This window comes from Platichthys flesus, chromosome 22 (assembly GCF_949316205.1).
Source record: "Platichthys flesus chromosome 22, fPlaFle2.1, whole genome shotgun sequence".
Classification (NCBI taxonomy): Eukaryota; Metazoa; Chordata; class Actinopteri; order Pleuronectiformes; family Pleuronectidae; genus Platichthys; species Platichthys flesus.
The window spans coordinates 4,983,440-5,002,739 of NC_084966.1; the positions used below are offsets into that span (position 1 = coordinate 4,983,440).

Consider the following 19,300-nt stretch of genomic DNA (forward strand, 5'->3'; position numbering starts at 1 on the left):
TAATATTATAAATGAATGCAACAGAAAGTTAACACAATATTAAGTCATCACTGTAAATAAACAAATGTTCGGAACCATGATGCTTCGTGCTTTGTTTCTGGGGGGAACTATTTTCCTTAATTTGTCCAACCTCTGTTTCCTGGAGACGCTTTTCGGCGGGTTCTGTTGGGACACCAGCGTCAAAGTCACTGCAATAGGAACCACCGCATCCGGTTATTATCATCCCAATAAAATCCCAGCTGAGGGTAGACTGTCTGAGCACACGCATTGAGATGTATTTAAAAGTGTGAAAGCGAAGTTTTCTATTTTGCACATCATATATAAAGAACCATTAAGGTATTATACAATTAAGTATTATTAATATTATGTTTAAATTGTATATATATTTGTTTGTACATATGCTCAACGATGCAGCGCGGGTTCCATGCTTTTACTTTGAAGGGAAATGCCGCTAGCTGCTGTCGTAGGCTTCCTGTCTCGCGCTAGCTTGACTAAACTTGTCAAAATGGCGCAGCTCGTAGTGGTAGTCTGGAGTTAGTTATCATCATCCAGAGACATTAAAGAAACCACCGGGCCTCACACGGAGCGTTAGCTGCGTTAGCAGTATGGCGACACTGGACCAGAAATCACCCAACGTGCTTCTCCAGAGCCTCTGCTGCAGGATCACGGGGAAAAGCGAAGGTACGCCCGGCAACGCTGGCATGCTCCGCGCCAGTTGCGTTCAATGAGAAATCCAAACCAAACGTCATTCAAAAATCTCTGCACTCAAACGTTTCTCCTCATAATTCAAATTTTAAACGCGTCACTTAACCTGTATAGGACCATTATTAATCGTTGCAGTCGACTGACCATTTCGGCGTATGTCTCCTGCACCTGTCCGCCCCAAATTTATCAATAATTTAACACTTTCACTGCTCTCATTGGCTCAACCCGCTGTGTTTCTATGGCGGAGTGTTTTAGAAAATGATGGGACTTTCGTGAGGATGATCGCCTTTGCTTTTGTTGTAAAAAAGCCGAATTAAATACCCAACATTTCTTTTTTTTAAGTGCATACAAGTGATCCAACACACTAAGCCATAAGAAACACAGATGATGTTTGTTGCCACTTTAGCTGAGCAGGATAACGGCACGTAAGCGGGGCTTGGTCCGCTGTCAGCCAATGGGCTCGGGCTCTAAGCATATACAACTTAGCTTCCTGCTACATGGAGCCATTCATTATTAGCTTTGTATTGCTAAGATGTTTTGATTTCAATCCGGTTATCTGCTAGCTTGTTAGCCATTTAGCTGTGGTGCTGATCACCACACTGGTTGGTCCTGCTAGCTGCAGGCCTCTGCTGGGTGCTGGCATCTCAGAGGATGGCTAGCATGTCTTCATCACAGAGGAGCAGCCATCAAATCACTTTGATCAGGTGTTTCTCAGTCCCTTTTAAAGAGATGACAGCTTGGACCATGTGATTAAACACAGCAAATATTACCTGTAATTGTTTTTATCCCATTCTCATTAATAGTTTTCAAAACAACAGCACATTCACACCAGAATCCTGAAGTTTTATAATGTGCACATGATTGTTGATTTTGGAAAATCGAGAGCAAGAGCAGCAGCAGTCTACTGGTTCTACTGGTTTCTGCATTACCTCAAAGTGACCTCTACTCATCACCGGTTGTTTTGTTTCTCCAGCTGAAGTTGCCCACCAGTTCCAGTATGCAGTGCGAGTCATTGGCAGTAACTACGCCCCCACCATTGAGCGGGATGAGTTCCTGGTGTCGGAGAAGATCAAGAAAGAAAGTAAGCTGGCCTTTGGATGGATGTTGTCCCCTGATGACACAGTCGTACTGCGGGTTATTGAACTACTGGAACTTTTCTCCCCGTGTGTTCGATGTCTTTTCACTGGAGCCATTCCACCAAAGACACTTCCATGAGAGGGAGGATGGCACCATTAGTGGGAGAACATTGATCAAAGCTAAAACAAAAATAGTGCAGCACTTACTGCACAGAATGATTTATTTATCACAGGTTGACCGAAGGCCTCAGAGGTGCCATTCAAATAACGATTCAGGTTGTTACTTTGCAGTTTGCAACAGGCACCTGCTGACTGGATTTACATGTGGATTCCTGATGTGAGCAAAGCAGATATCTGGTTGAGGATGAGAGTTTATACCAGTTTAGCAACTAAAGCTGCTACAGGAATACAATTCAGCTCTCGGTACAAAGTGTGACGTGTCAGCAACATGTGGTCAGACTGCTGGTGTTGTTCAGGTGTAATAAAGTCTATAGAAACAGACACTGCATGTTTTTTGTTTCTCTGCAGATCAGAAAAAGCCTTTAGCCTTTTTCGTAGCAGATCCTCTTGACCTCATGTTCCTCATCTACTTTCTTTTGTTTCTCTCTCGTTCATGATTGCAAAGTTAATATTGTAGGAGACTTATTAAGTTTGTGTTGATGCTGTTGCAGTGCTGAGACAGAGGAGAGAAGCCGACGCTGCTTTGTTCTCTGAGCTGCACAGAAAACTTCAGACACAGGTTAGTACTTTATTTTCCTCAGTTCTTCAAATCATCATGTGGAATTTGATCAAATCTGATTCATAGTGTATCTTTTTATTAATGCTTTAGTTATTGATTGCATTTTTTGTTCACTGGGGATATTTTGTGCTGTGTTTACTGTTCGACAGGGCATTCTGAAGCATCGCTGGTCTGTTCTTTACCTGCTACTCAGCCTCTCTGAGGACCCTCGTAAGCCATCCGGCAGGGTGAGACACACGTACACACACCATAATAAATAAAAGGACCATAATAAAAGCATGAGTTTTAAACTTACTTCTCTCATCTCCTCATCGTCTACCTATCATTCTCAGGTTGGCAACTATGGGGCGCTGTTTGCCCAGGCCCTCCCAAGGGACGCCCACTCGACCCCATTCTACTGCACCCGGCCACAGAGCCTGGCCCTGGGCTACGGGGAGAGAAGCGGCGTGCTGACAGCCAGTATCGGCACCAGTGGGATCTCCAGTATGGGAGTCTACACGCTGAATGGACCCACGCCGACGCCACAGTCACTACTGGCCGGGTGAGAAGACAGATTTAAAATTAATCTTTTTTTTTATAACATTGCATTTAAAAGCATCCGGTGCCAGCTCCATTTGGAATCCGAAGTCTGCTTTATATTGGTATACATGTGGTCAAAATAATAAGTACACTCTCACAGTTTCACCTAAAAGCGTCTGGTGAGAGCAAGTTTACTTATTTGACACTCGTCTTGTAAAAACACTTGGTGTGAGATAAAGGAAGTATCAATTAAAAGTGGAGCCTGAACTGGCCTCTCAACCTGACCTCACATAAATCTCTCTTTATGAGGCACCAGAAGGCCATTTAATTCCATTTATCCTCATTAATAATGCAGGAGTCCTTCAGTTAAAAATGACCATCGAGCTGCTCTCGCTCGCCTTTTAATTGTGAAAGGTCAAGTCCTTACTCCAAACATAAAAAAAAGTCTCATGGCATTAGGGTTCGGGTTAATCCTAAACTTTGAATTGCATTTTGATCATAAATTTATTTCAACACCAACCAGATCATATGCAGATGTTTGTATAATGACAACATTAGTGCAGGATACTGGTTAGAATGTTGTAACAGTGAATGTGTGTGTGTATGTGTGTGTGTTTTAGTCAACCTCCTCAGTCCGCAGCTGCAGCCTCTCAGCCTCTGGGCTCTCGACTGGCCTGGACTCTTCCCATCAGCTCCACCCCCTCCTCCGCTCTGACCCTGCCCACCATGCGGCCAGCTCTCGGACCTCCGGCTCTCTCCACACGTGTGGTCCGAACTCGCCGAGACGGTGACACAGGTACTGAGCGACGTCTATATAACACAGAATAATTGTATAACCGTAAGCGGTGCAGGTTACAGACGACCAGAACATCTTTCATGTGTTTTGTTATTTTATGTCTTTAGTCTTTTTAAAGCAGAACAATAGATCAGAATGAGGTTATAGCAAATATAATCAGCAGAGCTTCATCTTCATCTTCCATTTTTTAAATCTACTCTCAAAAAACAAAGTTTAAACTCATATGATTATGTCATAGTTTCAGATCTTTTTTGTTTTAAAATTTAACAGGAACTCTAAAAGCACAGTCTGTATTTTTGATGGACAATAAAACTGTTCCTCCCCTCGTCCTCTGCTGGTATAGGGGAGGTCAGCGAGGCGGCGCTGGTGCGGGACATCCTCTACGTCTTCCAGGGCATCGACGGCAAGTTCATCAAGTTGAGCGCCCAGGAGAACTGCTACAAAATAGACAGCAAGGTATGTGAACCGCATCGAGCTCTGTTCAGCACACAGTGGCCGGAGTAGCAGTAACAGTAACAGTACAGGACATCATCATCCTTGATCAACTGTTACAATATAAAAAGCAAGGTGAAGAGCAACAGAGTAAATCTGGCCTGGCTGGAAGCTTTACATCACTTGGATAATGCCACTGTCTCCCTCCCATCGCATGAAGCCCAGTTGAAGTAATGGTCACCGCATATTCAGAGAAGATGACATGATATCAGGGGAATTGTTGATGATTGGTCTTTAAACGAGAGATTCAACAGATCAATAGGAAGCTCTTTGGCTCCGAGCCCCATCGACCCCTCTTTTCTCTGTCCTGTCAATTTCTTTTTCCCCTCTCTCTCATATCATCGATAGGAAGACCTGAGATGTAACCTGTCCCGTAGCTTCTCAAGGCTGCTAAACATAGACTTGCGGTCAATGTAGGAGCCACTGAGGCCAGAGATAAAAGAGTCGGGGATAGAGATACTTGTCTTTGGCCACTTTACCTCTCATTAAAGCTTCCTGTATACAAGGTTTTGTTAATCAGATAACATTTTATGCGTCGTTTAAAGATAAATCTTTAGATAAAAAAAATGTAATTGTCTCCTAATGTAACTCATCACAGCTGTCTAAATATAACTGGGGACAGACTTGTGTTGTAATGTGTGCTGTGCTTCACTAGGTGATGCTGCACAAGTCCCTGAGGGACACCTGCAGCAGACTTGCGGAGCTCGGCTGGCTCCACAACAAAGTCATGAAGTTCACCGACGCCAGAAGCGTCGACCGGGCCTTTGGGCTGGTCGGACAGGTGTGTCTGCGTTTACCACGTGTATTAATTATCCTTAAAGGATATGTTCTTATTTTAATGCAGGTCTTTATATCCATGTCTGTCCTCTCTGTGTCCTCAGAGCTTCTGTGCAGCGCTCCACCAGGAGCTGAAGGAATATTACAGGCTGCTGTCTGTCCTCCACTCTCAGGTAATCACATTAATGACACAATCAAAGTAAAAAACTCAAACAGTTTAGCAGTTTTGCAAAAGGATTTATAGAAATTAAAGAGCTTAAAGTAAAAGCTGATCAATATTGAATTAGAATGACACTAAGAGCACATACCTAATGAATCAAACAGTCTGTCTCATGTCATCATTCTGTTAACTGGTGCTTGTTGCTGTATATGTGTCTCAGTTGCAGGTGGAGGACGAACAAGGTGTGATCGTGTGCACAGAGAACAGCCTGACCCTCAGGAGGCTGCTGGTTTGGATGTACGACCCCAGAGTTCGGCTCAAAACGTTGGCCGCCCTCGTCGACTACTGCCAAGGTGGGATGGATGTGGCTGCTGTGTTTGTGTTGAGGTGAAATGAGTTAACATAAGATGAGTGTGCGTTTTTTAACCTGTTTGTGTGTTCAGGTCGAAAGGGAGGAGAGCTGGCTTCAGCTGTCCACGCCTACGGGAAAACGGGCGACCCGCAGATGAGAGCGCTGGTTCAACACATCCTCAGCCTGGTGTCCAACCCTATCCTCAACTTCCTCTACAGGTGGATCTATGATGGAGAGCTGGAAGATACGTACCACGAGGTACAAACGTATTTCTGACAGTGCATGTGGGCATCCTAGAAGAAAATATAGGACATTTCTTACTCACCACATCCAACTGTAGAAAACCGTGTGATGTGTCTGAAGCTCCCGGCTCCCTGAGATCCTTTCAGAGAGCAACTAATCTGTACGTTGTTCCATTTAACTCCTTTGACGTTTGACCCTGATGAGAAAGAAGAGGATTGGAGATAAATAAAGTGAGGAGAGGCAGGACATCTTCTTGAATGAGAATGTATGAGAGGAGTGTAATGGAGAGCCTGCTGATAGATGTCCTCCTTTACGTCTCCCTGCTCCCTCGTCTCTGTCACAGTATTTATGTGTCCAGCAGTTATCACTACACTCTGCTCGTAAGTGCTGTGTTTAAAGAAAGCAGAGAGGGAAAGTTATTGCACCTTTCAGAAGGGAAGTTAACGATAAGCTCTGTAAAACCCGATGTAAGAAACAACAGCTGTCAGTGCATTTAAAAAAAACAGTAAAAAAAAGTAAATAAGGGATGTTTTAGTTTCTAACATGACAGTGATTCCTTTTGGTCAACAGTTAGGAATTCAAATCTAGATTTAAAACATCCTGGATACAGGTGCTGCCATCTCTTCAATGAAGCATCTCATGAGCCGCAGTGAAGACCCCTGATCTGATTCTTGTTAAACACATTGACCTGATTTGAGAAAATAAAAGTTAATTTAATTGTCTTTATTTATTTTTGTGTGTAGTTCTTTGTAGCATCTGATCCAAACGTAAAGGCCGATCGTCTGTGGCACGACAAGTACTCCCTCCGGAAGTGTATGATCCCCTCGTTCATCACTATGGACCAGGCCCGCAAGGTATATACACACCCACCCACACATTCTACTACTATAGATCAGAGGTGCTGAAGGACTGACACACAAAACAAATATAACCTAAGTATTATCTCCTGCCTGCTGCATTGCTTTATCTCCCCTCCAGGTTCTGCTGATCGGTAAATCCATCAACTTCCTGCACCAGGTTTGTCATGACAGAACGCCGCCGGGCAAAATCACGGCAGCGTCCCAGTCTGCAGACACGCCGAAAGATGGTAAGAGCCTCAGCTGCTTTCAGTTATGCACAGAAGTCAGACATTTTCCTAAAATACATTCTAAAGGGGTTGTATGTGACAATGCAAATATCCGAGTCAGTTGTTCTGGATATTTTCTGGAACAATGAAGTTTTTAATGACAACAGCTTTTGTTTCTCTCTGTACTTGGTTTAAGGGCATAATTAGGATATAATAACATTAATAAAGAGACAATAAGACGCAGTTTGCTCATTTAGAAGCTGTAATGATGCTACAAGCTTTATTGTTTTTGTTATTTGTCCTCATCGTATTGATATCATTGTATTGACGTGGGTCAGTGGACTGGCAGTGATCGATGCTCTTACCGGTCGCTGGCCTTCTCCCGCTCTCCTTGTGACTACGAAGTGGAAAGAGTTATACTTAGACTTATTCTATTGATTCGGTGTGTCGGACTTCATCGGTCGAGTCTGATCTGTAGCTTTTACTGTATCTGCTGAAGGACGTCAAGTTGAATTGTTCGAGTCCCACACAGGTGTTGTGCCCTATCAAAACCTGAAAAGTTGAAGTCAAACATCAGTTTTATGTTTCTATCAGCTGCAGTGAAGTATATTTACTTTTCGTCCGTGAATACCTTCTCTGCCTTCTCGTAGCTGCAGAGCTGCTGTCGGACCTGGAGGGGGCGTTTCAGGAGAAGATTGACGCCGCCTACTTCGACACCAGCAAATACCTGCTGGACGTTCTCAACCGCAATTACCTGCTGCTGGAGCACCTGCAGGCCATGAGGAGATACCTGCTGCTGGGCCAGGGAGACTTCATCAGACACCTCATGGACCTACTAAAGTAACAATATGCACTTGATTTCTTACAATAACACGTTAATGCTAATTTGGACATGTAAAAGATATAACAGCAGAATATTGTTCAGGACGTATCCATATCCTAATTGTATCGTTGCAGACCAGAGTTGGTGCGTCCTGCCACCACGTTGTACCAACACAACCTGACTGGTATCTTAGAAACGGCCGTCAGAGCCACTAACGCCCAGTTTGACAATGCAGAGATCCTCAAGAGGCTCGACGTGCGACTGCTGGAGGTAAAGTGTGTCTGAATGTGTGGTGTATGTGTGTGTCTATGCAAGGGAAAGATGTCAGCAGGTCCTCAATGTGTCGTTCATTTGCCCCAGGTGTCTTCAGGCGACACAGGCTGGGATGTTTTCAGCCTGGACTACCACGTGGAGGGACCCATTGCCACGGTAAGACACACTTTCACACTCACTTCCCAGCACATTGTGTATGCATTTGTTTTGATCTCTGAAGATCTGGTGTGTGTTGTGTTTCCAAGGTGTTTACAAGGGATTGTATGGGCCACTACCTGCGCGTGTTTAACTTCCTGTGGAGGGCCAAGAGGATGGAGTACACGCTGACCGACATCTGGAAGGGACAGATGTGTAACGCCAAGCTCCTCAAAACCATGCCTGGTACACAAACACACATGATAAACACAATTTCTTACCATATGAAGGTTTATTCTGCACACACTTTTTTGGTCCTAACAAAAAGCACATTAGTGAATAGTGTTTTATAGATTTTTCAGATATTCTAGGAGAAAAACTTCAGCCAAACAAAGTTACTGCTCTCTCTGTGATCTGCGGCTCATAAACCTTTTTTCGTTTTACCCTCCAGAGCTGTCCGGCGCGCTGCACCAGTGTCACATCCTGGCCTCGGAGATGGTCCACTTCATCCACCAAATGCAGTACTACATCACCTTTGAGGTCAGACCATTAGCAGCGCCGTTCCGGCCACACCAATAAAAAATAGTAATTACAGGAGGGAGGTGATTTAACGTTGTCCGGTTAATTCTGATTTACACGATCACCAGATGCAAAGTCAGTGAGGTTTAAGAAGGTTGCCCGTTCGAGTCAAGATCAGCCACACAACAATTGAGGGCAGGAGAAACAAAATTAACAGTCAGACTCATGAGGTTGTTTTTAGAAGTTTTAGCAGATTTAAGGTGATTAAATAATTACATTAATGGGGGTTGAGCCTGACTCAATGATACCTTATGACAGAGCAGTGTTATTCTCGTGTGTGTGTAGGTGCTGGAATGCTGCTGGGACGAGCTGTGGAACAAAGTGCAGCAGGCTCAGGACCTCGATCACATCATCGCCGCCCACGAAATCTTCCTGGATTCCATCATCTCAAGATGCCTGCTGGACAACAATAGCAGGGTAACACACACAAACACTCACACAATAATCTGACACCATAAATAAGATTGTCGGTCACATTTCCTGTCTCTTGTTTTCCCCAGTCTCTTTTGAACCAGCTGAGGTCCATATTTGACCAGATCATTGAGTTTCAGAGAGTGCAGGACTCCCTCTACCGCTCTGCGCTGGAGGAGCTCACCCTGCGGCTGCAGTATGAGGAGAGGAAGAAGCAGAGAGAAGCGGAGGTAGGAACTGATCACGCTGGGCCACCGAGTAAAGAGAGTACTCCGACTAACCCGTCCCTATCTGTGCCGTCTCTTGCTGATTCAGGGTCAGTGGGGAGTGACGGCCGAGCAGGAAGCGGAGGAGAAGCAGAGGATTCAGGAGTTCCAGGACACCATACCAAAGATGCGCTCCCAGTTCCGCATTCTCACAGACTGCTACCAGGTACTGACCTGAGCCACCTGGAGAAGCAGCAGTATTTTTTTATGGCAGAATCTTCTCCTTCTGAAATGTCCTTCTGTTCTTGATCCTTTCAGGGCAGCGTCCAGCAGTTCCTGGTGTTGCTGATGACGAGCACAGATGAGAGTCTGCGGTTCCTCAGCTTCAGACTGGACTTCAACGAGCACTATAGGTTTGCACAGATCCAGTATATCAACTTTCAAAACCTCAGGGGGATTGTTTCTAATGTTTCTTATTGTTAACACATTGTCAACGTCAAAGAGAAAATTCTTCATCAAACTGTGTTTTAAGATGCATTCAGAAGAAGAAGTCTCACAGTTACTCTGTTCGCCACAGGGCCAGAGAGCCGAGGCTGCGGGCTTCACTCGGCACCAACCGAGGGCGACGACTGTCAAACATCTGACAACGGCATCGACAGGCAACCCAGCCATTGGAGCATTGGATGATGACGTCATGGAGATGGGCCAACCAGCAGACTTTCAGCACTTCATATCCAGATGATGTCATACCCAGGAGAAGCGATCCGGCACCGCTCTGGGCATTCCTGGCATAGCAGCGATGACATCACAGCAGTTGGCTGAGTGGGATCACAAACGAATAAAGTCAAGTAAATTAAACTTATCAGAGTCGTGACGTGCAGAGTAAACACCCCAAACAGACGGCGCCGTGTGACAGGCCGCATCTCATGGCATGCCTTATTCATGAGGGAGAATCTTTTTCTCTCAGCGTGTTTGCCAAAATCTAGTCCCAACACAGATAATGTATGTACATAATTTATGCAAAAAGTATGTATGTCTGTGTATCTATAGATGCAGTGTGTTTGTGTTGCATTTCCTCACTAGGGTTTGACAGATATGGGTCAGATATTGATATTTTTTCAATTTTCTATCTGTAGCAGTTAATAAAACGATAAACTGGGATTATTTTATTCCACGACAGAAGTTTTTTTCTGCTTTTAAGCTTTTACGGCATTAGACACTGAAGCTGTATGGACCGGCAGAAATCGTCAACATATAGAATATTTAATATTTATAGTCAGTGTTGGTCCCTCACTATCTGTCTAACCCTAGTTCACCAGTCTCCTTAAAATCCAGGGTTTTTTAGAAATCAGGTTGGCTGTCCAGTCATGATCATACAGAGGATTTCTACTTACACACACAGGAAGAGAAAACGGCTCGTGCAGACATAGCGCCCCCTTGTTGTCGACCTTTGTTTACATCCTGTAATCAAAGTGAGTGGTTAGATTTGTAGGACATAGGAAACAGAATCTGTTGCCTGAGCAGCGAGATGTTACCTGGACTGAACCGACCGATGTGAAGAATGTCATTAAGGGTTTATGGAGTATTTAGGCGTGGTTCCCCTCAGCTGGTGCTGCAGGAGAAACAGAGCATGTTCAAGAAAACAATCCTCACAACAACCACAACAACCTCACCGCATACAAAAAACAGTGTTAAATATTCATATATTTCCGTTTCTTTAAATATTGTAAATATTTAAAAAAACCAGAGACCTAGTTTAAAAGACTTTAATGGCTATAAATGTTAACATGGGCCGTTTATTTTATGAAACAACTAAAAAAAGAACACTGTGTTGTTGTTGTTGTATTATTCTTCGGTTATGTTTTACACTTACAATCCTGGAAGAGTGAGGGGAAAGTTTATACCTTTGCTTTGGGTCAGTAATCACCAGGGACTTAATTGCTGTGGTACAACATGACTATTTGCTGGATTTCTTTTTTTCAACCACCATTCAAATGCGTTTTGCTGTAGAAAAAGGCAGACATTGTAAGTTGAGGTAGCAAGTAGCAGTTTAACTGTGGAGTTAAACAGTCACTTCTGTATGAACAGCTGTGAGCGGTGGCCTCACCCCATTGGAGCAGTGATCCAAGGCCAGGGAACAGATGTTTCTAAAAAGCAAAAAATGTAATAAAAAGATCAGACATTGCACTTGCATTTAAAAGGATGTGATAAGTGTATTACATAATCAAACATCCTGTTCCAATCTGATCAATTAGATGCCACCGTTAAAATCTCCCTTAAACTAATTAGCAACAATAGATGATTTTACACTTGGGGGGGGGGGGGGGGGGGGGGGTTGAGTTTGTGTTTTCGGAAAAAAAGGTTCTTGGGGAAATGTTTACTTCTGCACATTTACCAACATTTCAGATTTGGCCCCAGGTTTGATTTGACATTTACATTTTGTTACTGTCATTGGATAATTGGGTGCTGCATAGGGTCTCTAGACCAATCAGCTGCTTTCTGACAATGACTTTCCTTCATATGAGTGTAAAGAAAATAAACTCCTGTACTGTCTGTCCTCTGTATTGTATAGCACATAATGTATAGAATATAGGGAAGCAAAGAATCCCACTTCTTCTTTAATAAAATGTTTTTTCATATATACATATAAACGTGTGTTCCTTTGTGTTTAATAGTGCTGTCAGTTAAACGAAGTCCACGTTCATTATTTACCTGCTCCCGGCTTTTCAAACACACAGTGTACGATGGCAACTCAATGAAATAAAGTGACACCCAGCGGGTCATTATGCTGATGTTATCGTTTCTTAGCGCAGCGGTTCCCCGGTCTACTTTCCGAACTGCTTTACTAATTCAACAGCTTGAAGCTACACGGAGTGGCTGTGTCTGTGTGTCCTCCCAGATAGCGCACCGGTCCGGGTGTATTTAGTTTGTTATTTTGTTGCTTGTCTGTTTGAGTAGCTGGCTGAAAGCAAAGAAGTAGTAGGCTTACCTTTTATTGGTAACCTTACCTTTTATTGGTAACCTAACCTGAAATAAGAGGCCTGACTGCTATGTTCACAGCAGAAGCACATTGTGCACATCCTGCGCAGAACCGAACTGCGCACATGCTGCGCAGGAATTGCGCAATTTTTTAATTAAAGTTTTTCCTGTTTTTATATTTAATTAATTTACATTTATATAGTGTAAGGTATTTTGCAATTAATAGGAGATATTCTGCCAATTTTAAGGGTTCAGTTTATTGTCAACTTGAAGACATGGAGAACCCGGTCCTTCTTGACGGAGAGGACGCTCTACCAACTAGGCCACACTTCCTGCTGATTGCCGGGAGGAACTAAGCACACTAACACGATGGACAAATTATCTTGTATGTGTGTCTGATACACATTACAGAGAATGTACAACATATATTTGACAGCCTAACTTAAAAGTTACTTTTATATGTTGGGATTTTAGATACTTGATGATTTAACATGCTTTAAGAAACTATTGTCTTCGGACGCCTTACAAGAATCAAAGTCTGCTGCTGCTTTTTTCCATGTGATGTTCTGAGGCTGCCCCCTTCTGGCTGCTTGGTTCCTCTGCTGCTCTGACTTGGTTTGTGCAGCTTGTGAATAACGAAAGTTGTCCAAAAAAGAAAATCTTTAATATCCTTCAAGAGCAATTTGATGTACAACCAGCAACCAGTGCACGACAAAAATAAACCAATATATACAATGTAAATAAAAAAATATAAAAACCCTATAGATTAAGATTAAGATTAAGATGCATTTATTTGTCCCAAACACATGCATAGACATGCACAGGCACACTCATGCAGGTAGGGAAATTTAACCTCTGCTTTTGACCCATCTGGTGCAGGACACACAGAGCAGTGAGCGACCATGTACGACGCCCAGGGAGCAGATGTTGGGGGAGTAAGGTGCCTTGCTCAGGGGCACTAGACATGGGAGGGGGAGAATCTTCTTGGATTTTTGGACAGATCAATCCAGGTTCGTCTTTTTGTTGTTTCTACGTGGAGTCGAACCAGAGACGAACCAGAGATCTTTTCTGCCCATAGTCCAAGTTTCTGCCACTACTCCACCGTCTATATAGACCAAGCAGCAGGGGGAAATTAGCTTTTAATAAATGAATTGTTAAGTCAACCTTCAGAAAATTACCCGTCAACTATTTAGATATTCTGGAAACATTCTACTTTTAATTTCCTGTTGTGTTTCTAATAATTATGAATGTTGGTGACATTTCCTTGATAAATGGGTGGAGGTTTTATTAACCTCTGCTAAGGAGTTTATGTTTTTATCTCTGATTTGTAAGTCAACAGGTTTATGTAATAAACTACTGGACCAATAACCACACACTATGTAGAAGGAAGCTTCATGGATCAGAGATGAACCTATACGGCTCTGTTGAGCTCTACTGAGTGCCAGTCTAGGGAATGAATCTAGAATCTTCAATAGCTGTTCTCTTGAAGAAGCTGAAACGCCCATAGGGTTTGTAGTGTGAAGCTAATGAGGTGTTTTATAAAGATGTGATCGAAAACGTCAGAACAGGTGAATCCACTTTATTTCAGCATGAACAGAAAAAAAAGAAGGGAGTTTCATTTCACCTCACAAGAGTTCCTCATAGCAGCATGATGCATACAAAGAGAAGTATAAAAACCAACTCATTATGGCAGCGTGGCTCCGTGGACAGGCAAGCCAGCATCTAAAAGTCAGGTGGCGGCTCGCACTGAATTTTCACTTCCGCCTCAGGTGTGTCCCTGACGTACACGCTGCGGTGATAGACTGCGGTTAGAGTCAAAGATGAATCAAAAGAAGATTAAATTATCAGGTGCACAATTCAGAAAGCACCGCAAAGTAGAGGAGGAGAAGAAAGATCAATATAGAGGTAAGAATCAACCCGATTGTGGACATCATTCATGTTTATTTGTGTCAACATGACATGATATGCTATCAGTACAGAATTCTTTTTATATTTTGTATTATATATTTTAATTGTTTTTTATAGCCTACAAATTTGTTTGCCTGTGTGTGCATCTGTTTACAGTCCAAAAGTTCTTGGGGATGCATGACAGTTTGCGTGTGTATGTTGGGGGGCGCCAACATTACCAGGGCCGGCCCTGGCTGAGTCCTTGTTTACCTGAAATGTGCACTCTGTTGTTTTTCAATAAAATAAAACATTTGCATTAAGCAAGCCAATCCACTTTTCCATGTTGATAAGAGCATCAAAACGAAAAAAACAACAAATATTTTAATCGTTTGACAGCACTTGTGTTTAAATATTTACTACTGATGCCTTTCGGTTGGGCCTCTTTGCTTTGACGTACTGCCCCCTTGTGGCATAAAGTATAAGATCATAAAAGAGCTTTTCATTTTGTGAAATACTACATCAAATATTTGAATTGTAATAGCTTAAAGGGTTACTAAAGAAACTCGTGAGAAACAGATTTAAACAAGAATGTGGAAAATTAAGCAGAAGCCAAGATATCCTGACCTTTACTCTCCAGTGTGGGACGAGCTCCACAAACATTGGAGCCTGCTTTTCCCATAATGCAACTCCCTAGTTAATTTTGAGTTATTGTAATTTACTTGGGTTGCAACAAGGTAGGCAGAATTTGTAATTGGCTTGGGTCCCCCGAGCTGAGAGCGGTCTCAAGAGAACAGCTATTGATGTTAGACCACAGCAAGGACAAATCTGTACAGTGGTTTGAAACCACCTAAAAAGGGTTAGGGTTAGGTGATGCCAATTTCTTGGTTATTTAAGAGGTTTATTTGGACTTAAGCCGTACTATTCTGCTGTTATTTATGTGAATGCACAGTTTTTGTTTGGTGACCCCCCCCCCCCCAATCCCTTGATATGCTCCTGTTCCTGACAAACACCACATTAACTGACAGTTTGAGTTCAGCACCGAGGACAGCGACACATTGCCGCTGTGTTTGTAAACACATGATTTCCTAATGATAGTGATTTGATTTTTTATCACAATAAAGCAGTTTTCTTTTTGAACCACTAGAGGGAGTAACAGCTTCTCTTATCCCGTGTCTGTCCCCTCCTCTCTCACTCTTCGCTGTCTCATCAGCCTGGTTATAGATTCTCGGGTATATACCAACTGCAATTAAAAACACTGATATACTTTTTTAATCTGATCTGATTATTTTCTGAAACCATTTTCAGTGAGTAAAAATGCTGCCTGTGTCGTTGGACGCTGGAGGAAGATGTTTTAGGATCAGAGGCGAGAGAGCGAGAAAGTCTGGCTCCTCACATCCAGCATCACCGTGGCCTCTTTCTCCTGCAGATGTTTCTTCTGTCTGCTTTGATTTCAGTCTGGAGAAACCAATCCTGCCAGCGGCTCTCTCATTCAGACGTTTGATTCTCTGCTGTTTGTGAATGTGCGTCTGTGTAAATACCACTTTATTTGTCCAGGGAGTCATCTCTTCAGGCCTATATATAAACAGACTCTCATTTTAACACTCCAGATAGCCCTGACTATTGAGCTGGAACAGAAAAAGCCTGCATCTTCCTTTCCTTTCATCAATCTTCATTTATTTCTATGCATCCGCATGTGATGCTGGATATCTGAGCATATAGAGTTTGTCAGTGCATTGGTCTGAGAAATCAAAATGGTTTTCTGAATGCTGGAGACGTTTCTCCCAGTATTCCCAATGCCCCTCGTGTCATTTCTTTCCCCTCAGCTGAAATAGCTTCCACTGTTGACCTTTATATTGAGCAGGACCTCCAGCACTGACCTAGTGTATCAGCTCATTCTGAGGCTCTTTGACAACCTCAGACATGTTCTCTTACTCATAATCTTCCAGCAGCTTACATTTGACAAAATAAAAGTTTTCAACCCAAAGTTACGGGCATCAATCAATAACATTTCATAAAATGTCCGATATTTCAGATTGATGTCTGTGTGAGTCAGCAGCCTGGTGCAGTGAACCAATCTAATACCTGAGAAACGGATCCAGCTGCCGTGGACGAGCACATCTGCACCTCCTCCAGCGTCACGGCTTGTGGTTACTGAGGTTAGGGCGAGGACCGGCGAGGACACCGATGTGTTTGGTATTATCTCTGGAAAAGAAATGATTTCATCATCCACAGAAAGTTTTAAATGTAACATATTAGGCTAATTTGAGATTAATTGATAAACTCCTGTAAACAGACATGTTGAACATTAAACACAAATTTCCACAGTACTTATATTTCATGATATGGTGTTGTTCGTTTAGGATTTGTTGTTAATTGCCTTTAATTTGTAATGATTAGTACATTTGAATAAGAAGTCCAACGCTCATTATGGGACGGGGGTAAAAAGAAGTTGTTAGTTTACTTTGGCTCGAGCCAGGTTTGTCTCCAACTCTGCCAAAATAAAAACAAGAAGACAAAGTGTCATATCCCATCATGCATCAGCTGCAAACGCCAAAGGATGGTACGCCATCTTTCCTGTCCTCTCAATGTCCTCCTGCGATGTTAGAAACATAAACCTACATGACTGTAAATGTCATTAAAGAAAAAGCAGCTTCATTTTCTTTAGACCGGCTCGAGCCCTCGTCTCCTTTTGTACGACCTTCTGAGAGTGTTTTGAGGTGAGACAGGAAAAAACACTGCCTGCCCGTGTGTGTGTGTGTGTGTGTGTGTGTGTGTCTGTGTGGGTGTGTGTGTGTGTGTGTTTGTCGTCAGACAGGAACGAACAGACAGCTGACATTTAATGGCATTTCCTGGCAGCAGGTGTGTTTGGGAGAATCTTATCAAACGGATGAATTCTTGTTCCGTGTTTCCCCCCCTCTTGTCTCTGTGTCTCCAGCTGGACCTACGTGTCGCAACACAATGACAGAAGGAACAAACTAATACAAAACCACTTAATTAGGCATCACAACGCAACACAAACCCCATACAACAAGGCCGCTATTCCAAAACATCGCATTGTGTCGGAGATCTCCTCCTCCTTTGTTCCCAGTCTGTTTTAACAAGAGTCTTGAGGATGCATGTGCAGCATTAATTGCACATTAGCATTTTGGGGATTTAATGAGGATAATTAGAGCAGCAAGTCGTATTCAAGTCTGATACCTTTACAGACGCAGAGCAGGGGAGTGAAAACTACTCTCAGCCGTGAGCACAGTATCTGTCACCTCACGTTTAAACGTTCGCCTTCGGAAAGAGGGTTTCCCACGTTAGCGTTTCATTAATTGTGATCATCTAATTAATAGTGCGACAAGCTGAATTGAGGAGCGTTTTTGTCGTCGAGCTTCCTCTGATGATCGTGTTGAGTTTAGTATTTCAAAATGAAACCAGACGGAAGTTAAATGGCACTCGGGATCAAATACCTCCACCAAGGCCAAACAGTGTCCTGAAATTCAAATCTATCATATTAAAACAACTATTGCAGGTAATATATTCCGTTGCTTAGCTTAGCTACTTATCTGGGGCAGTTACAGGTTTCTAGCCCTATTTGTTACAGTACAGGAGCTGAAGTAAGGCTGCCCCCTTATGAAACCACATTTAAATTAGCTAGATCCAGGTTTTATAATCACTTCCCTAAATATAATAGATTTTTTCACATCAAGATCAATGAATTGTTCCCTTGGAAATCAGAGAAATCATCTCACAATGAATTCCTGGATCCGCACCTTGGTCCGTGTCTCATCCGTCCATCAAGTCCAATTAAAATCCACTCAGCAGTTTTTGCTTAATCCTGCTCAAACTAACAGACAGGGGTTGAAAACATAAGCCACTCAGCGGAGGTAATAAAGAAACATGTTATTGATTCACAACAGACTGACAACACACATGGACTGAGGCCAGGATCCCAGTAAACTGATGTTGACAGCTGAAATGATGAAGAATGACAGCGTTTAGAGAACATAGTGAGAGTCAAACACCAAACATCAAAAGGTTGACTTGGGTAAGGTCTTGATGAAGTGCTCGCTCTCTCCGTCTTCACTGGCTCGACTCGCTTCTTCCTGCAAAAACGTGGAAATGTCAGTTTTCTCCTCAGCTTGGTTGGATTTCTTGATGTTGCAGCATGGTGACTTCACTCTTATCGGCCTCCTCTCCCCCGCGTTACCTGACTCCTCCGCACATCCACATCTTTGACAGCCTCACTCTGTCGTTCCCCTATTCACGCATCCAACGGATTCTCAGAGACATGGGTGTCTGAGCTGTCTCAGCCACTTCTCTGTCACCAGTGAAACCATCTCAGATTCTTACTCCAATCACCCAGAATATAACACAACACAAGGGAGAACACTGATCTGCCTGTAATTCAAAATAATCTGTCATCATCATTTGTCATTTTTAAACGTTTTAACTTTAATGGCATCCGCCCCCTCGAGTTCTCATCATCATCATGTGTGGAGAGTCAATATCACATTTTTTAATTTATTGAAGTGATTGTAAAACGTGGAGAAAATAAGAGGATTCATTTGAGATTAGGTACGATATGGAGACATACAGTATATGGAAACAGAATAAAAACATTAATTTAAAACCAGTGTAAGGACTTATTTGCAAGTATAATGATTACATTTTTTTATTTAAATGCTAATTTAATAAATTAGTCTGCAATGGCGAAATCTTACATGGGATCAGTTTATTAATAAAACACTGGAACGCTCCAGCCTCTGCACGTCAAGCAGCTTTAACACCTTTGAAAAAGCTTTCCCTTCCATCTGTGTCCCTCAGAGATGGATCAGTCCGAGACATCTACAGATACCGCACTTTATCAGCTGGTGATTTAGAGACAACACAATGTCTGTTTCTGTTCCTCGGCTCTGGAATCGCACTCGCCTGTCGTCAGATGTTGCACCGTGTGACATTCTCGCCGCCCACCTGGCCCCTACACTTGCGTTTGTCCTGCCTGAGGTTTATCAACCTTGTGCATGTGGGAATGACGCAGTTTGGCTGCTTAAATACACGAGACAAATCATCTACTGAACTCGGCAGGTGTAATGA

The 19,300-nt window shown here is 42.9% G+C and overlaps 1 protein-coding gene across 1 annotated transcript; it reads left to right on the forward strand.

Annotated features, from left to right (window-relative positions):
- Positions 1-509: 509 nt before the first annotated feature.
- tubgcp3 (tubulin gamma complex component 3) lies at positions 510-11,675 on the forward strand. The gene is made up of 23 exons (XM_062380976.1): positions 510-681; positions 1,679-1,786; positions 2,453-2,520; positions 2,670-2,747; positions 2,853-3,061; positions 3,660-3,835; positions 4,179-4,291; positions 4,983-5,108; positions 5,209-5,277; positions 5,485-5,617; positions 5,708-5,874; positions 6,603-6,713; positions 6,838-6,946; positions 7,576-7,765; positions 7,883-8,018; positions 8,109-8,177; positions 8,267-8,402; positions 8,608-8,696; positions 9,021-9,152; positions 9,236-9,376; positions 9,462-9,578; positions 9,671-9,765; positions 9,930-11,675. Exons 1-23 carry the CDS (start codon positions 606-608, stop codon positions 9,994-9,996), a joined length of 2,715 nt encoding a protein of 904 aa, XP_062236960.1. The 5' UTR covers positions 510-605; the 3' UTR covers positions 9,997-11,675.
- Positions 11,676-19,300: the final 7,625 nt, after the last annotated feature.

Excerpts from the sequence above, each read along its gene's own strand:
- tubgcp3 (XM_062380976.1), top strand. The coding sequence starts at position 606 with ATGGCGACACTGGACCAGAAATCACCCAACGTGCTTCTCCAGAGCCTC. Across the intron at positions 5,278-5,484 it reads TGTCTGTCCTCCACTCTCAG|TTGCAGGTGGAGGACGAACA; the intron begins GTAATCACATTA and ends TATGTGTCTCAG. Across the intron at positions 9,766-9,929 it reads GACTTCAACGAGCACTATAG|GGCCAGAGAGCCGAGGCTGC; the intron begins GTTTGCACAGAT and ends TGTTCGCCACAG.